The 20065-nt window shown below is 37.3% G+C and overlaps 1 protein-coding gene across 4 annotated transcripts in view; it reads left to right on the top strand.

Moving 5' to 3' along the window:
- LOC100643941 (connectin) overlaps nt 1-20065 on the top strand; it is a 349916-nt gene that overhangs the window by 205078 nt on the left and 124773 nt on the right. For all 4 annotated transcript variants that reach the window (XM_020864332.2, XM_012312043.3, XM_003397886.4 and 1 more), the window contains 2 exons: nt 9322-9887; nt 14704-15197. In XM_020864332.2, coding sequence (XP_020719991.1) covers nt 9346-9887; nt 14704-15197 — 1036 coding nt within the window. In that variant the 5' untranslated portion in view covers nt 9322-9345. The remainder of the gene's footprint in view (nt 1-9321; nt 9888-14703; nt 15198-20065) is intronic.

Below are 20065 nucleotides of genomic sequence, written 5' to 3' on the forward strand. Positions count from 1 at the left end.
CGGTAAAATTCACGGGACAATGTTGCTATAGGGACGTTAACGTTCTCTGGGAAATACATATTTTGCGTAAGTGGAGTATGCAAATCGTGTTTGAGAAACATCGTGGTCGGTGGTTTAAATACATACGCGTTCACGGTCGGCAAAGATCGGGAAACGACATACATCTAGGAAAATTTCACAGCAGGGTGTTCACGATTTAAGTGCACGCTCGACGCTGAAACACGAACTACGTAGAACAGAATTTTGAATAGCGATCACCTAACTGTACAGAGATTAATGTTCGTGGAAAACAGAAATTTTGCCGGGGCGCAGAGGGAGTATGCAAATTTTGTTTGAGAAACACGATCGCGTTAAATCGATGCTTTTGAACGCAACTCGCCTCGTTGAAGATCCGATGTCACTCTTCCGGTATATTTCGATCGTTTAAGGTACAATGGTACACGCGAGTCTTTGAACACTTACGAATGTATATATTATGCGTGTTAGACGAAAAGTTTGGAAATTTCATTAGCGTGTAACGAGTATCGTAATAAGACAACAGTGTCGTGATTACATTAACAAAATTTGAAATCAAAATTGAAAATTTATGCAGATATTACGATGATATATTTATTGCAGATTTAATGCATATTTAATGATAAATAAGAATAGCTAAAATATTGGTATTACTAGAACACTTTAAAGCAAAACGAACAAATAATCCAGCGTCTCCTAACAAATTAAGCACCGAAATCGCATTTCGTTCGTCACCGATCTCTAAGAGGCTACTTCCGGCACAGCCGGCATTCGAGCGCGTCTGGAGCTTATTCCGATAAGATTCTAATTAAGGAGACTTATCGTGGGTCGTCTGTGACCGTGGCTCTGTGTCGAATACCTACGATTCCTCCCGTCTCTGCCTCCATCCGATTTCCTATTCCATTGCAACCTTTGGAGCGTGCCTGACTTCCGGATAAGCGCAAGTTTTTCCAACGTGGAGGACGGAACGACTAGCTGGTAAGACGTATCGATCTCTTAACGGGACCGTTGACAGCGTGACTTACGCGGTACCATCGTGATTGGACTAGAGACGTTTCATCGTCGCTTGGATCGATCTGTTTCCGAGATGCGGACGACGAAATTGCCGCAGAGGATTCGCGTGACTTCGCACGCTCCATAGTGCGACAAGGGATTTATAGGCCCGAGACGTGGCAGTGTTCTGTGACTAGCTTCCGCGAACTTAAAGATCCCCCGAGTATCTTGAAAGATTACGAAGGTTTCGATTCTCCGTGGATGAATTTCGAGCAAACGAGGTTACTGGAAGTTGAGCTCGTCCGTGGAATTGCTGGATGCAAGGTGGTTGATAGCTTTGGTAATTGCTATGACATCTTCATTTTTCTACTCTGCTTGCGTATATACAGTAGATGTAAAAGACATTAGCACAACATTGTATCTATTGCAGTATTCATATACTACAATAATTGAGAGAACTGAAAATCTTGGACAAGAAATCTTCATAAGTTTGCGTGAAAACGAATCAATCGCGAGCAAGACCGTCCCCTTTCATTCACCATCGCCCTTCGAATCATTAAAGTCTTATCGAACAAGGTGGAAACGTACCTGGAATACTAATAAACTCGCAGACCATCGATCCCTTCATAAAATTATACGATCCTCGTCGGAATTCGAACGCTCGAACTGCTCCGAGCATCTTCGTTGAAACGGAAGTCAGTGAGAGTGGTCCTTAGAGCCGGAAACGAGGCCAGATAAGAGAATATCAGCAGAAAACGCGGAACAGCAGTAGGTTCAAGGGTAAAAAATATTAAGGAATACAGTGGAACATTTTACTCTCGATTCCTCCTAGTTTCCTACCTATCTTGCGTCGTTTTAGTCCACCAACGCCGTTTTAACATTCCACAGACGACGTTTTCGCCTCGTGTCGAGGTAGCGAAACGCGAACTCTGCCGCTTTCTAAACAGGAATCCCTCCGTTGCATGGGATGGTGAATGTGTGTGCAAATCGACACGCAGGCTCGTCGACACACCTTTTCCGCTCTACGGTTGGGTATAAAGGGATGAACGCGTCCTGGTTATTCTCGAGGAATTTCATTTAAAAGTTTCGACGGCACATGCCCCGGCTGCGGGGCCCTTCTCCCTTCTTCTTTCGGTTCTTCTTTCACGTTTAGTATACGAACTGTTTTAGTACAGCTTTTCGCACAGCTTCTCTTTTCTAGTTCTCTTTCTTTCTTTTTTTCGTTTTTTTTCTGAGAATCATGTTCGTATTTGTTACTTTTTCTCTGATACGAGAATAATACTCAAAGTTGAAGATGAAATGTCATTCATAAGTATTATATTTGGGTATTTCTAATTTCGTTTACAGTAGGTTTCATTTACGATATAACTAATAATTAGACCGCGGATTTTTATGCATTTATAGGGAATTTAAAAGTGGAAAAATAAAGAAAAATCCGCATTTACATAGCGTATGAAATATTTGAATAAAAATCTCTGTGTATTTTTCTTTTCTTTCTCCTCCTGTTTCGGAAATTGCTGTGAGTGGTTGGTATGTCCTTCACAAGCTTTCATTTTTATATTTCAATGTTTGTTCCTTTAGTTTCGGTTTAGTTTCGATTTTTGTTTCTCAATGATTTTTCGTTCATCTCTATGTAAACTTGCAGTAGTTCTGTACAGTTGTTTTTACAACTGTGGCTTCAATTTCTGTATTGTGTTCTACGATTTTGCGTCATTTTATACTCTTACGTGTAGTTCTCGTATTCCCATTGCTTTCGTTGGTTTTACTTTTACTTTGCTTCATTTTGTTATATCTTTACACTTAACGTTCGGCTCCTTTACGTATACAAGCTGCTAGGAGATCTTCTCATTCATTCGTGCTTCTTTTTCTTCTTTTAAAGTAAGCTTTCTTGGCTCTTCATCTTCGTTACACCTGTTCCTTTGCCTGATACATTTTCACGACGATTTCAACAAAATACAACTACGATTCTAGCGACAAACAAGACTTCTCGCTGCAAAGTCCGTGCCACTCTACAATCGTACACGTTTCAGGCAGAGTTGATTTTAAAAACTTTTAAAAACATCAACCTGATTGTAATATAACAAGTAGAATTTTTCTTTTATTTCAACTAAACTTTCAATTTTATGAAACGATCTCTTCATTCAATTATGTTTGTATTATAACTTCTTTGGAGTACTATTCATCGACGTAGCTTCTAATTAAGCACGTTTCGACGTCAACTTGATCTATTAGCTACACTGGAAACTTTGTGTATCCGTTCCAAACGTATACTAGTGTTTCATAGCTTTCACTTTGAACCATCTGCAACTCTTCTCGTTACCTACGTTCGTTGTACCAATTTGGCGGATAATATGCCACGAGTTTTAGAAAATTTCCTATTCCTCTTGTGAAAGAAATCTTTTAATGGAAGATTTTCCGAAAAGATTTTCTTGATATTCAATTTTTTAAGTGGGATGCTGCAGAGCTTTTTTCAGCTAAAAGCATGTAGCGTTTACACGAATATTTCTTGCGTCGAATGTAGACGACAAATATTTCATTGATGTCTTTTAACGAAAGTAGAAATTAACAAAATTCGCCATACTGTATCGCAATTTGAATTATGAGAATTAGAGGATTAACATTATTGAATCGAAGCATTCCCAGTCAGATAACGCGTCGAAGCTGCCGGTGAAGATGGATTTCTTCCGATTTCTGGCCGTTCTTCGATCCGTTACCCTCTCTGTATCGAGATTACACGCAAATTTAAAAGCATTCCGATTAGTCGATCATCCCTCCCTGGGCATAAATTGATATCAACGGCAACCTACCAAATCTTTGAGCGCGGAATTTTTGGCAGCCGAGGAATTTTCCAGGTGGCGAATATTGCCAGCGAGATTCCCGTGGTTTCGGTTTCGAAATCATGAAATCTGGTGAATCGGCGAATTAATAAATTGAACTGTACGATAACACGCGTCATGGAGGAATTCCACCGAGATATTTTTCTCTGTTTGTTGTCGAAAGGGATTTATTTATTTATTTATTTATCGTGACAGGGATCGTTAGCCCGGCCCCGTTTTATAAACCGGGGGCTTGATTTTCATTTTGTCGCTCGCTTGTTAACTTCGTTGCCATTTATAAAGTGTATAATGCTCGAAAGTTGGGCAGGAAAAGGGAGAAACAATGATCGATCGGTAAACGCGTTTTAAAGCAGAACTCGTGCGCTCTTAATTTCTCTTACTCGTTGTATGTGATAGATTTGTTCAATTAGAAGGGTTGTTATCGTCTATTTCTGTGTCGTCTTTCGACAAAATAGTACCAAACTGCATAAAAATTAAAATTTGACTTCTTGTCTTCGCGAGAATATTTTGATTAGGAAGTTTGTAAATATTCAAATTGTTTTACCGTTTTGGGGATTAATCTATAATCCCTTATTTATTATTTAGCGTACTTGCTTTGCAGGCAATAAGTGATGACGTATTTTATTTTTCGTTTGTTTATTTTTAATTCTTCACTCATATCACATTTATTTTCTGAAGGATGCCATAGATATTGAATTTTTAATATGTTTTTAATACAAATATATTTACTTTCTTTTACAATATATATCCACAACTATATTTACTTCATTGTGAAATCGATTTTCTTCCTGAGTCATATTTCTTATTTATATCCTCATCATAATCAGGATTATACGTATCAAATATTTTTGGAAAGTTTCGAGACCGACAGACGTAGAAACGATCGAGGAAGAAAATTGACATTCCATGTAGAATTCTATTATATTTACATTACAAAATTATATGATGTACCTGTGTTGTATAATTATACTATGATATTCTTTATTTTCTGTTTACAAAATTCTATCTCCCCTTTGTTCTTTCTCAAAAAAGTATAAGATTATGAAAAATACTACAAGATTCCGTTCCAGGTAGGCGTTCCATTTCAATGAGTCATACAATGAGAGCAATTGAGCTATACAGGAGACACGATAAACGTCATACAGGGCAATGACTTGATTACAGGGAAGTCATTATGTATTCTGTTGGTAATATCAAGTATTCCTAAAAAAAAAAAAAAAAAAAAAAACAGTTGGTCATGAAGATTCTATAATGGGAAATTGAACCCTACATTTCTTTTTTATTTGGATGAATTTTACAATCAATTCTCATTGAGAATTGTAAGTTAATTTTTCTGGCGCGGTACTATGTCGTGTTTAATAAGTGTTTATCGTGTGTTTGATTCTAGTTGAATCTAGTGCTTAAGTCTAAAGGGTAATGTCTTTTTAACCTGCGAATCTGATCCGACGTGTCAAGTAATTGAGTAACTGGTGTGTTTTTGTGGTTGTTAACTCTTATGTTATATCTATTACTGAATTTGGATATTTTTTCTTTGACTGTGAATATCTTGAGGTCGCGATGTATTGTTTCGTTGGTAACATACGAAGGTGCATCTATTAAGGATCTTGGAGTTTTCGATTGGAATCGTTGAAGAATTTCTATGTTGTAATTACTTGCTGTTCCCCATAGTTGGATTCCATAGGTCCAAACGGGTTTTAATATGGCTTTATATAGCATTATTTTATTCTATACGCTTAAGTTAGAACATCTGCCAGTGAGCCAGTAGAATTTTTTAAATTTTGATTTAAGTTGTTTGGATTTATCTACGATATGTTGTTTCCATGTTATTCTCCTGCCCAGATTCATGCCCAGATATCTGAGAACCCTAAATTGATATAAAATTGATCGTCTCCTCTCAAGTGTCAACAGTTCAATGAACCACAGAGAATGCAGTACCAAGACGCGGTATAACGTAAACAAAATCTCGAAAGTATCCCTCATGCATCACGCTGTCTGCACAATTGCTATTTCCATTGGTATCCTGGTTAGAGGTTAGCGAAGGGAAGAGAGGGATTTTCCTTGTTTCGAAGACCTCGAAAGCTCGGCTCCGCCTACGTCTGCTTCGAGCTTGTCTCCTCTCCGTTCTCTTTCCTAGATTCTCGCGTAATGCCGACGATAAATCCTGGGTCTCTCGCTTCTTGCCTAAGTGCTGGCGAAGCAACCAGTTTCCATCCTTAAATTGTGTCCCTTGAAACTATGTTAGGGGAGTCGTTGCGGAGGTTAATCGGTCAGAAAGATTCTCCGATCTTATATCGGAGAAGCTTGTTGACTGTATTCGATTCGACTTTTTCGTCCCGAGTTTCTTGCCCGTTGCTATACTTGTCTGTAACACAGATTCCTTGAAACTGATTGATATTGATGGCATTTTATTTATTGGCTATCTTTATTACGATAGAAAATTGTAGTTCGAGGAGAATTTTATACGCGAATAAAAATACGACACGATATACGTGTACAATATCTTATGTAAGTAGGAAAAATAATAATAACAGGTTACATAAACGATATGTTATGAGAATGCTTACGAGACACGTTATTTTTAAATCGACTGCGGATTGTTATGCGCGTATGGGAGATTTAAAGCTGCGAAATACATAGAACGCATATAACGTGCAAAAATGTAGAAAACATCCCAAATACGACGGTATACTTGTTATAGTATCTAGGTGAAATTCGGTTCAGTAGTTTTAAAATAATCATCAAGCTTTAACCACAGTACCTGATTATAGTATTCCGGAGCTAAATTCATCTACAAATCTTACGCACAAAAATTCGCTTACACGTGATCCAATGAGAGCATTCGTAGTAAGCAGTTCGGTCAATCCAAATGAAAATCTCTTGACCGATATCTGACTTGATGCTGTTTGACCGTACCGAGTTTGAATCGAGCTTAATTTGGGGAAACTCGAGCGTTCAATCAAAAACCGACCATCTATCGTATTGTTGGTGCGTCGCGTGTTAATTGGAGAACTCGCAAGAACAAGCGTGTGCGTGAAATCGATAACCGGCGGTTGATTGCACGATCAAAAATTAAAGGTCCCGTACAGGTTTCGTGATCGCTCGATTTTCATCCAGCTGATTTATTCCTTCCTCTACAGCGAGACACGACACGAAAATACGTATTCTCTGAATCCTCAGACGTTTATGAATAGTTCGTTGGCATAAACGCTTTGAACGTGCGCCACGTGTCCAGTTAGTCAGTTGGCACACTATAAAAAGCATAATGCAGGGGTTGAAATGAAACGCAGAGATCGTTCGTTGTACGCGAAGCAACGTTTTTAAACGCGTTATTATTTATACGCTGTGTAAAATGGTAATCGCGAGGACAGAAACGTGCAACAGCGTCGCCTTTTTTCGTGCACGCAAACTCAGCTGAGAAAAAGAGACCAGACTCGGCTTAACGATTCTGTTTAATGGACCGTCTTGTGTAACGTATGGCGACATAACGGTTAATGTTTTTTATTTTCGCGCCGCGCGGGATGCGACCGAGCCACAGGTATTCAACGTGAATTTTCAATTATAAAATAGATGGGTGCAAACAGAGGCTGAGCAAGTGGGAGCTTCGCCTCTTTCCGCATTGTCGCGGGAATAATAAAAAAAACGGGCGTGGATAAAAACGCGATGCAGTAAGTCGACCGTGCTTGACCCAGGCGATATATTCGATGCACCTTACGAGCTAACAAATTTCCTGCTGGTCTGAAAAACGGGCAGAGTTTATTATCTTTCGATTATTATACGCTTTTTTATTTCTGTGTTTGGATGCATCGTTTGATCAGAAAGGGGAACTAGAGCTTAAAACTAGCAAATAAATGATTAGGACGAATTTTCAAACGTTTGTGTATTAAAACACATGGCTATATTTACTCGATTATTTATCAATAAAGATACTTATTATTAGGTTTACTCGTTTACTCGTGGATCAAAATGCTTTGATAATTTCATTTCCCAATATTCGCGCCTAAAAATATTCATCGTCAATCGAATAGGGTTCCTTACATAAGGTGCAAATAGATGAAGAACAATTTCCGTTTTATATTATTTTATTGAATTAGGTATGATCCATTTCGTTATATTTCTATTATTACGTCGGTGTATAATTCAATAAACTAATATAAAACAAAAAACATTGTCCGTCTATTATTTCCTTATAAAACGAAAGCAACTTTTCGGACAACCTAATAAGAAGCGCGGTGCATATCCATCGGTTTAATCCCGTTACTTTGAAGCATCCTATACAAAACAAGAACACGTGGTCGTCAAAGGAAGAGACAGAAGACAGAATCCAGACACGGAAAAAGAACTTAGGAGTATTTTTCACGCTCGTGAAGCGAAGATGACCGCGAGCATACACCCACGCGGAAGCGGCTTGCGAGACGAGGCGACGCCGGACGTCGACGGACGCCAGTTTGAAAAATAAAGACAAACGAAACGCGGTATTATGCGAGCGTTCCGCTCGGAATGATAATTTTTCAAAGAGTTTCTCGCGAGCCGCTGTCCTTTTCGGGTAGTCTTCGTTTTGCGACGGAGAAAGTGGAAAGAAAAAAGCGTGGCGTCGACAAGTGAAAGGTTCTCTCGCATATGTCCACGCGGCCATGAACTCGCCTTCCTTTCCCTCTTCCTGTTCCCTTTCGGTTACCTTTTTCACGGCCTTTACGCCCCCGAGCGTCCAGCCTCCTTCAATCTTTCTGTACTTTTTTCTTTCCACTTTCCACGGTCCTAACCTATTCCCCCTTTGTTTCATTGGTTCTCGACTAGATCTTTTTGGGCCGATGAAGCATGATCGCGTTCACCGTTAGGGCGATAACGTGTAGTTTCAGGAAGGTACGAAGGAATAGGGTGAATCGTCATACGAGAATCGAAGAAATTTATGTGCAGGCTTTTGGTGATTTGATCGTTTTATGATAGATCGTTACTAAAAGGATAATATAATAATAAAGGATAAAATAATAAATATAATTAATAATAATAAAATAAAGTACAAAAATTGATCACAACAACGATAACAAAACGAGCCACAGAAAGTTACATACTCTTTTTCCATTAACCAAAGAATTCACAAAGTTTCCGAATTTGATCGAAATTATAGTTCGCTGTTGTTATAAAAATCGTACCAACGAACGATCCAATCATGGATTACAATATAATAATCGATTAATCGCACTATCAAATTTCTAGAATCTACATTTTACGCCGTTCCGTTTACAGAATCCAATCGCCGATATCCGCAGTAATTAATCCGAAAGCGCGATGTGTACCGTGTCCAACGACAACACAAAGCATCCCATGTATCTTCCGCTGTATATTTCATCAGCGCTTAATAATTCTATTATCGTTAATATGCCAACGGCATAACCTCCATATCTCTATCGATAATCCATACATAATCGATCGATCATAGCCAGAAACAATTTCCAACAAGTAACTTCTCTGCTTCCAGATTCGTTGTAGACCGACGATCAAGATGAAATTATCCTGGATCTTTCACCATCTGTTGATTCTGACCATGATGTTTCCTACGAGCCTGGCAGCCTCGACGAGAATACGGAGCAGGAAGAAGCCCGTCAAAGAGACGAAAGAAGTGAACATCTGTGCGATCAGAGGCGTACAGGCTCCTATGTACTGTTACTGCGATAACAATGCCATTAGAAACGCCACGGAAGCCACTTGCGTCGTGTTGAGCCGGTTCAGCATTAACGATCCAACATGGAATTATTTCGTCTCGCAGATCTTCTTACAGAAGCTAAAGATCGTGGTTCGAACGCCAAACGGATTGGAATACATACCGGTTCAACTGCTGAAACAGCTGAAGAACTTGCAGAAGATCACGCTCCAAGATGCCAACATCGACGAGCTGAAGGAATCCGCGTTCTCAAACCTTCCTACGATCACAGAAATCGATTTGAGCGCGAATTCCATTTCGACGCTGAGGACGCACGCGTTTGAGAACATGAAGAATCTAATCGTGATCTTCTTGAACTCGAACCGGATCACCGAGATCAATAGGTAGGATCGCTCTTTATTTTGTTAAGCTCTGTTTTAAATTCCTTCGCACATTTATATTTGACATGTTTCGAGTAGAAATTTTTTAGAATCGCAGTCCTTGAGAAATAATTTTAATAGTTTTATATTTGAGAAAATATCTTTGATAAATGATCGAAGTTATCGTTGGCTACCGTGGAATAATGTTAGTAATTCGAGATTACCTTTTTTATTTGAGAAAACACCCACAATTATACTACTTCATCTTATAATTCATATTTTTACAAATACAACTAAAATAGTAGACACCAAATAGGCATTTGTTTCGCTTACAAAATATTACAAGAGATACTTTGGATATTTTATACATTTTTGCATATTAGCTGCGTTATTCTCTGCATTTTTCTATTTAAATCCCCTTTGAATCTTCCATAAATGCATAAGAATTCAGAGTCTACCGATAACCTATAGTACTCAAATAGTACTTAATGAGAAATAATTTCAATAATTCAGGCTAGACGATTATCAAAGTTCACATTAGCAAAAATATTTGTGATAAATAATAGATGTTACTATAATTGAAATAACTTTAACAATTCGAGGTTACCCCGCTGTTAGTTAAACAGTTACCTGAATTGGTTAAACAAGAATCGCTGGTTGCACAATTTACCACACATAAACGTCGTTCGATGATGTTCGAATATCCCCTTTCCTCACCCTTTGTAATTCCGGCTGATTCGTTCAATTACGCTCTATTACGGAGTCTGAGCTCGAGTAAAGTGAAAATGTCTTCCTCGAAGGGAGCGTTTTACGAGCCGACTGCATAAATTGCCGTGGAATTTCGCGATGCGCCGAGAATTCGCGTTTCGGAAAATCAGAGGACTCCTCTAGCAAATCGAATCGACTCCTCGAGTTAGAATATCTCGAAATACGCGGAGTACGCGATGTGTTCGTTTCGTTAATCGTCGATTAGGCGATTACTGACTACATATAATGTGTGATTAAATATATATTAATATTCAGGAAAATTTAAGAATAATTTGATCAGATATTCATTGGTAGAGTTATGAAACTTTATTTTCGAGAGATTCGTTAGATTGTTCGTTACTGGACCGATCGAAATACTCCACAAGTCTGATCTTAGTTCTTGCCCTAAGGAATATTCTGTTCATCAATTTCTAACGTAATTTTCACCGTTACTTACGTCTTTTATATATGCGATAATTTATTCGTCCTATCTTTCGTACAAAGTCTTTGCTTTATTTTCTTAAATATTTTTATAGCGTATTCATAATCTAATTATAATCTAATATTTTCTTCCTATCAAAATATAATATTTTTCTTTATAAAGATGGAGCAAAACGATATATGTAACATCTGTAATTGTTTGTTTTTCCCGTGGTAATTGATGGGGTAAAAATGAATAACCGAGCAAAGTAGTTGATTGTCGCAAACGGATAGAAGCTTGTGGTAGCTTGTTAGATTAAATTATTATCTTGTTCATCCCTTGGGGGCTGTATGGTAAAGTGTTAAAGAATGATGGAAGCGACGAAGAATTATGAAGTATTTAATTCCGCAACGATACATTAAAAGTGACAAAGAACGAGTCATTAAGTATTTTTTTTACTTTTTGTTCGTTTAATTCATAGATAAATTTTATACGATATATTTTATAACATAGAACACGTAATTCAACGTTAGAGATATTTTCAGTGTCCATTAATTAAGTACATTAAGTTATGAAAGATAATATAACAGATATTAGCATAGATATTGGCAGGTAATATATTCTTTGATAAATTTGGACAAATTATACTAGGTATTATTTGAAATGATATAAATTCATAAAATAAAATACATGTGATTAGTTAATGAACAAAGCTTCAAATAGAATATTTATTAGAAGATAGGAACACAATGTCTGACTAAACCTCGATCTGTTTCACTTACACGCTTCGGTCCTCTTCACTGCAGTTTCTCTTGTATGTATGTAAGCACAAGTTAAAAATTGTACTCGCGATACTCATAGCTTTCGATTAAAGTTAAAGTTGTTAAACTTAATGACAAGTTAATAACAGAGATTAAGTCGAGCAATGTGTACTACGCGAATTGATCAATTACATTTACACGACAAAGTGAACAGAGTTTATAAAGTGCACCTGGCAATTAACAGTTAATCGATAAAACATAGTTAACCGGTTAACCGGTTAACACAGTTCCATTCGTGTGTACCGACCACATTAACGTGATCAGAGCAAACTTATCGAAGTCGTTAATAAACAATTAAATCAAACAATCCAAGTTTAGCTTGCCGATGAAATTAATGGAACGCAAATATGACTGATGTGAAAGCAAAACAAAATTCTGTTTGTACGTACAGGGTAATACGCCAGAAACAGATTCTACTCAAATCTACCTACCTAACTTTATTGTCAACTTAATCGAATCTTTCGAGCATATTTTGCGATATAATAAATTACAATAATTACGAGTTCAATTAATTAAATCGCTATATATGAACAACCAACGACAACTTACGCGATACATTGCGTGCGTGTACAGAACGTATTGTAATTGGAAAAAGTATGCTTTTTAATTACATTTTAGATAATTATTTAATTAAATGAAATTGTAATATTTGGACAACCAACGACGATTTTCCATTTATCGATAAAGTTTACGCATATACACGCTGTAATTAAACAAGCGTAGTCTTAATTCGATGATCAAAGTCCATATATTGCCATACTTGTCGTACTTTCAAGATTCTGATTAAACGAATGAGAAATCTAGAAAGCGAACAACGTTGCCAGCATTCGTAACGGTATATGCATTATGATTTCCTATCTGGCGTGCGAAACGCGACTTGGGGTGCATACCGAACGCATTATCAGGCGTCGAAAGTTGCAACTGGCGGCTCGTTATCGACGAAAAGTCTGAGGGTGTCGCGCGCGTGATCGCGCGAGTACTTGCAATCTCTGCATCGCGCCGCGCTCTGTAACATCATAAATAATCGTTGACGCTCGATATGAATGCAGTCACGCGATAGAAACGCGGACAATAAGGCGGGGAATCTCGATCGCTCGACTTTCGTCTAAACGCGGTCGCTTAGGGTAAACGCGGATAGACGACAAAAGATTGCTCGATGGGGGAGTATCCTGCCTCTGTGTAGATTTCTCGAGAATATTCTGAAAGGTTGAAAGGTACCGAAGCGAAGAATATGCGGGTTTAATTGATCGAAGGGTTGGATTAATCGTTGGAAGTGTTTCGAGAGTGTTTTAGAAGTACTTAGGTTGATTGATTTTTTATCTCGCGGCGAGTGACGTGTTTTAAATTGATTTCAGATTACTTTTTAGCCTTCTTAAGATTGGCCCGAGATAAACTAGGGGTTAGACATCACCGTGTGATTATATTTTTATATACAAAGGGGAGGAACGAATTTATGTAAATCTATTTGAATTTTATAGGCTAGTAAAGAGCGTAGGAGTAAATAATCTGTACGTTTTAAATTTTCTCAGGATCGATGTGAGGTAAGATAGGAATTGGAAATTACGATGTGATTATATTTTTATTTTCGAAGGAACGACTGAAAAATTTCTACGATTTTGCTGTATATTTATCGAACGAATTTTGTAGAATGGAGACGTTTGACCCGTATCGAGTTGGTTCTATACGTAATAGTTTACGAGATGCTTAATAATGAGGATCGCGTTTTATGTGCCGATACACGAAGCATTCGTGACTTTACTGCTGCTTCAAGGAAAGATATGGACCGAATAGCTGTAGTAATAGATTTATATTCCTGTAGGAGCATTACGTATATTCTTTCTTTACGTTCAATATCACTCCTGTTAAATATACAATTTATATATTTCGATAAAAAGCATAGTACTTCTTATTGACAAATATTTTAGAAATCGCGACGCGTCCGTACAAAATTTCAACGTGATTCACTTCTTTTATCTATCTATGAAACTTCGTAAGAACATACTTCATAACGTAAAAATAATTCATATACCTTATTTATGAGCAAATACAATTACTATTTTAAAGTCGTTGTTTCAAAAAATAGATTATTCTTCCGCGTAATATTCTTTCTGAAACTTATAAGCTTTGAAAAATGCTTTCTGCTTTATTCTGTCTAGTATCTGGAACAGTATTCGCTATTGTATCTCTTCTACCACTTGCCTTACTATTTTACAGAATTCTTTCTCCTGTTATTTCCCTCGACACTTCTATCACATCGATTTTCCGAATTGCCCTATACCTGAAAATAAAAAATATTAAACATTAAAATATAAACATATCAAATCCCATTTTTACTCCACATAACACTACGTATCCACTGCGTTTAATCCAATGCGAATCACGCATCATCTTTCTCCAAAAGTTCCAAGTTCCTCGCAACAAACCACTCGGAATCATTCGAACCGAGCCACAGCAGCAACTCCAAAGCACAAGCATCAAAAGTCAGCAACCTCGTCCTTCTTGAAACAAAACAACTGCTCCTTAAGGAGTGCATCCCTATCAACGTCGAAGCTCCGACATCGATTCGATACACCAAGTATGTCGTTCGTGTTGCGCGGCACCATTAACACGGTCATAAAGCATTCTCCTGGTGCAACTTCTTCCCGAAACCTCCGTCTCTTCCATCATTCTCGCAGCTCGTCTTGTCATCTTCGTTTAACCCTAGCGATACGATGGCTGCTTCATTCCAGACCCAGTCAAAATGTTGAAATCACCCTTTCGGGTAACTTGCATACAAAAACGAATTGATTATTTGGGACTTTTCGAATTGATTATTTTAGGAAGTTGTTAATTCTGCTCGTTCAATTTCCAGAGAGACGTTCATCAATCTACCATCGATAAAGATGCTCTGCCTGAACGAGAACAACATCAGCACGTTGCACGACAAGGCGTTCAAGCATCTGACTACTTTAGAAGAACTGCAGCTAGTCGACAATCAGATCAAAGTCATCACTGCCGACAGTTTCCACGGTTTGAAAAGTCTGCTGAAGCTGGACATGCGTAACAATTTGATCGCCATGATTGGCGATAGAACTTTCATCGAGTTGGTCTCGTTAAAGCAGCTGGACCTCGACCAAAACGAGATTGAGTTTATTTCGGAGAAGGCGTTGGATGGAATGGTAAATTTGCAGAAGTTGCAACTTTGTGATAATAAGTTGGTCACCCTGGAACCGAATTTCCTGGCCGGTGCAACGGGAATTTACACGCTGGATTTGCGGGATAATTTGCTGATGACCTTCACCTTCGAGAATGTCAAGCCAATTCTAACTAATTTGTACAACACCACAAGCTTCTTTTACCTGAGCGGTGAGTAACGGTTTCGTTCTACATTTTTTAGATAGTTGTCCGATTTTGAAGTTCCTGTTAATTCGTTGACTAAATATAAAGAATAATAGGAAGTGTGTTAAAAATTGCGCACATCGTTTTAATAAACTGTAAGTTTAGAATAATTTGCCGGACATTTACGAGCTGAAGCAATAATCCTATAAAGCGTGTCAATTGCATACTCAATTAGAAAAGCGAAATTGCGAAAGCGAAAGCGAAAAGCGAAAGTATAAAAATTCTGGGCTGGAATAATCCAGGATAGAAATTCCATAAAAATAACGAGAACGGAGATTACGAAATGGCGATCGACTTTGGTGACCGCAATTTTACGATCGGCAAAAATTCAACTCTCAGCGGAACTCTGACGAAAAGCCCATAACAATTTTATGGAGACCCTCCACGTCGAATACTTAACACCTAATACACCTATAAAATCGCCGGTCAGGAAATTGAGATTCATCGTTCGTAATTGGTTGATGAAAACGCTGCAACTTTCTTCTCGTTGACGCTTAATAGATAATTTTCTAACGATCCTATAATGGCTGTCGTTAAGGGATATCCCACGCGAATATCTGAAATCTCTTCGGTCGACTTACGCGCCCGGTAATTGCCCTTTAGCCGAGCGATCGGGATACGATGTTATCGTGCGTGGAAATCTTTAATTTTCATGGTTAAACGAGCGATGCGTGCCAATTTTCTGACCACTCGAGGGTTGCAACCCCCCTGTCACGGTACCTTCTCCATTCTAACTATTATCTGCTATTTTATGGGCCGACTTATCCGTGAATATATCGCGAAACTATGCCCTCTTCTCGATTCTTGACAATTGCTTTCATTCCTCTTTTTAGTTTTCACTTTATTTTACATCGCTCACAGGTATGCAGAAGCATTTTGTATTCACAATTCGCGTGAAATACGTGCTGTTTATTTTGATGTCAATGATATTATATCGTATGATTAATTTGCTTTAAAATAACACGGGGCGTTATTTTAAAAAAGCAACCAGAAAATGTTAATAATTTTGTTGATACATTTTTACAAGTATTTCTCAACTGCTTATAATGTAAATGTACATACGTCTTGTCAGAATTTAATCGGTTTCTATTGTCCTTACAATATGCCGCGTATTTCTATGAAATATTTGCAGAAAATATATTCCTGTGTGGATATAATCGAAGTATTCGGTTGGTTCGTTATCTGTTCTCTAATTAAGAAAGATTCGAGACTATTTTAGTAAATATATGTCGTGTGTTTCATTTTGGTAATCGTGGGGTTAATGGGAGGCAAGTTTAGGAGGAGTTCTAATGAGTTTCGCTTCGCTTTCGTAAATTTAGATTTACTCGACTTTCACTTAGATAAATTTGTGCGGCTCACGAAAAAGAAAAAAATCTCCGCGAGTAAATCATGTATGATTAATTCCGTTGCAATTACCGGATGTTCAAACTAAACAAAATATAGGAGAAAAAGTAAAAGGTAAGTGGAAGGAAGTTTCTTTACCGAAGGAAAATTCCTCTTCGAAAATCTCGCAAGGAAAAGAGATAAACCGTTCATGCACGATACAAACCTATTCATAAGTATCAGGATTCCTGTTGTCCTTGCGCAAAACGTCATAGTTGATCAATCGTTGTTTGTTGCGGAACCACAATCGCAATTTTCTTTGATCTGCTATTTTCGAATCGAACATCCTGCGTCAAGCAGGATTTCGCACGAAGAATTTCATACGAGAAATTCACGAGAAATCTATTTTTCTTGATTGTCCAATTTCCTTTCAAAATACACACGATTAATTCTAAGATCATATAAAACGAGAGAAATTGCTGTAATATAAAGTTGATAGGTAAAATGGATTTTTAAATTGTTCTGCTGTAAAAGACACGTACGAGACCTTTACAGGCTAATATTTCAAACGAGGTTTAATAATTTGTCAGGTTTACCTCGTTTTTCTCTAGATGTTCTGATAGTCACGAACAGACGTGTACATGGAACAAAACCTACAAGTTTCCATCGACTCGTCGTAGGCGTACGTGCATCGCGATCAAATCTCAATGAAATACCTCCGCAATCCTTCATCTCGTGGCCTGACGAACGATAAAATGATAAAAAAAAAAAACAAAAAAAAAAAAGGATTATTTCCCATCGGAGCTGGCCCCCTCTAGTTTGAAATGTAAATAATCCCTGGCAAAATATTTCCAAGCGGCGTGCAGTTTCCGATATCGCAGAGGTTGGTCTGTCTCTCGCAGCGCGTTCTATCCATCCTGAAATTACCATAGAGCGACAAAAAGGCCGCCTCTGACCATTGTCTGTCTTTTGAGAAGCGCAACGATAACTGTGGTCTATTTTCGACCGTTCAACACTAACGATAAGACTCGTATAGCTGCGAAAATTTTGTCTTCTCAAGATACTCACTGCACCAACTATATCGGTTGTATCTCGGTTATTCTTAAGCCTTTAGAATCTCGTCGCATTCATATGGTAATTTGGCATTAAATACGACTTTCAGAAAAGTTATGTGAACCAAGTTGAAGGAACAGACAGCGTGTCGTTGATACAAATATTTTGAATGTCAAAACATTAAAAAAGATATGGAGTAAAAAGTTGTTGCTAACGAGTATTTGAAGATTCTTTCGTACAATTTTAACCAACCTCACTTTACTGTAATCGAGATATAGCAAATTTGATGTATCATATTTTGATTAACATCGAGAATCTTCAACAAAACTGTACATTTAAAACTTTATCATTCTCATCTCAGAATTCAACGATATAAATAATTGATTCCTCTATTATTGACGGTTGTAAAAACATCGAACGTGTATCCAGCGACGAACATTCACCGAAGTGATGGGACTCTAAAATTCACGAAAATTCAATATTTTTCTGTAAAAAAAATATCGAAAGAAATATCACGAAAATTCTAATCATGAAAAACTGATAGAGAATCCTCGAAACGCATTAAAATTCTAGGATACACTGTGATATTCTACGATATATCGAGCTTTAAAAAACATCCGTCTACTTCTTTTGGTATCCCCGGAAATAGCCAAAATACACGTTCGAACTACAAGCAGGCCAAGGGAGCTTCAAGTGTCAAAACGTTTTACGGGGCTGCAAAACTTGCCTTCGTACCGAACGAGTTAATTGAATTGGACGAGACAGGCCGAAAAGCTGACCAAGTTCCTGGCAAATCCTGTCCAGGACGACGATTTCGCGGCAAGAAATTTCGAAAAGCATAACTTTAATAAGAGAACCGATGGACGTCAGACAGTGGGTCGTCGACCCTCTAGCACTTGACAGCTTCGAATGCGGGTACCGTAAGGTTTGGCGATAGGAAGGAAGCGGTAAAACGAAACAATTTTCAGAACGAAGTTTCTAAGGAAGGCAAAAATTTCCTGATGGAACTTGCATATTCATGATGACACTTGGTAGAACGTTCGAGTATTTTTTATTTTTAATGTTCCAGTTAACGAATCTATAATCGTGGAAATTCTTTATTTGGTTATGCTTCCGGTTTTATTTGTACAACGTCTGAAAAGACATGTGACACGATTTCAGACGAAATTTAGATTCGTCGAGTTCGCGATTTTGATATTACTCGATGGTTCCGATTATTCCGTTTCTCAGTAATGTTACATTTTTTACCTGTTATTTCATTGTTTCGTCCTGAATGGATTTATATGACTTGCAATTTGTGGAGAAGAAGAATGGCCTGTTATGTGCAAAAATATTTTACCTTTTTAAAACGGGCAGTAAATCCAAGAAGTTTTGTATGATACCAATGGAATATCAATATTGTGGCAAACGATATTTTGATAATATTCAGCGATAGATGAATGAAAAAAACATATATTTAATCGTTAAAAAAGTGGAACAGATAAAAACAATGATACTAGTTAACAGTGTATCGAATTTTACAGTTGTTCTCTTGTAAAAGATAGAAAGTGATCTTCATTTATACCGACGCGTTTCAAGTTTGTGATTAATAATGAATATCGAAATAATTCGAAGCCAAAGATTCTTTGTGTCAGCACAGAATAATAGATGTATTTTTCATCCAATTTTCTAAGTATTTAATGCAACATTCTAGTTATCATTAATCTAATTTTAAAATCGGATAATAGACGGAACGTATGACTTTTCAATATCGCTTGTATGTAATTTTAAAGAGCGCGGACTTTACGAGCCGATAAAACGATTACGAAACAAATGCAGTCGAAAGTAACAATGATAATTTTGGTATTATATTGCTAAACGAAATAGCTTGATGATAATGATAATACTTTTAATCAATGTTTGAACAGCGAATTCAATTAAGGATGATCATTTCGCTAAAGCAGTACACCGGAAACGTATATTGAATTAAACAGCTTTAATATTAACTCGGCTCGTCTAATTTCGACAATCTAGTGATCATTAATTAATATTAACAGGTAGAATTGAATCGAACGTTATTACACGCGGATAAAATCTTCTGCCTTATATAATAAAATTATTAGATATTGTTATTACATTGGTACACGTATGCAATGTCATATCTTCACATATATTATCAATAATTTAATTAATCCTTAATTAATAGCTTCAAATCTTAACAATTTCTTCCAAATATCATATATTTAATAGAAGTAACTTTCGTAGGATTTAAAACACTTTCCCAATATCTTTTAGAAAAAGGAAAAAATCAATTTTTCACGCTTCTTAGGTGCACATTTTTCTTCAAGCTGTATTTGGGAAAATATAAAAAAGATAGTGGGAAATATATAAAAAAAAGAGGAGAGACGATTCAATTGAAAGTTTTCAAGGTTTCGTTCAGTTTATTCGACAGCCGGCAACAGGCATATATTATTATCGAA

This window comes from Bombus terrestris, chromosome 9 (genome assembly GCF_910591885.1).
Source record: "Bombus terrestris chromosome 9, iyBomTerr1.2, whole genome shotgun sequence".
Lineage (NCBI taxonomy): Eukaryota > Metazoa > Arthropoda > Insecta > Hymenoptera > Apidae > Bombus > Bombus terrestris.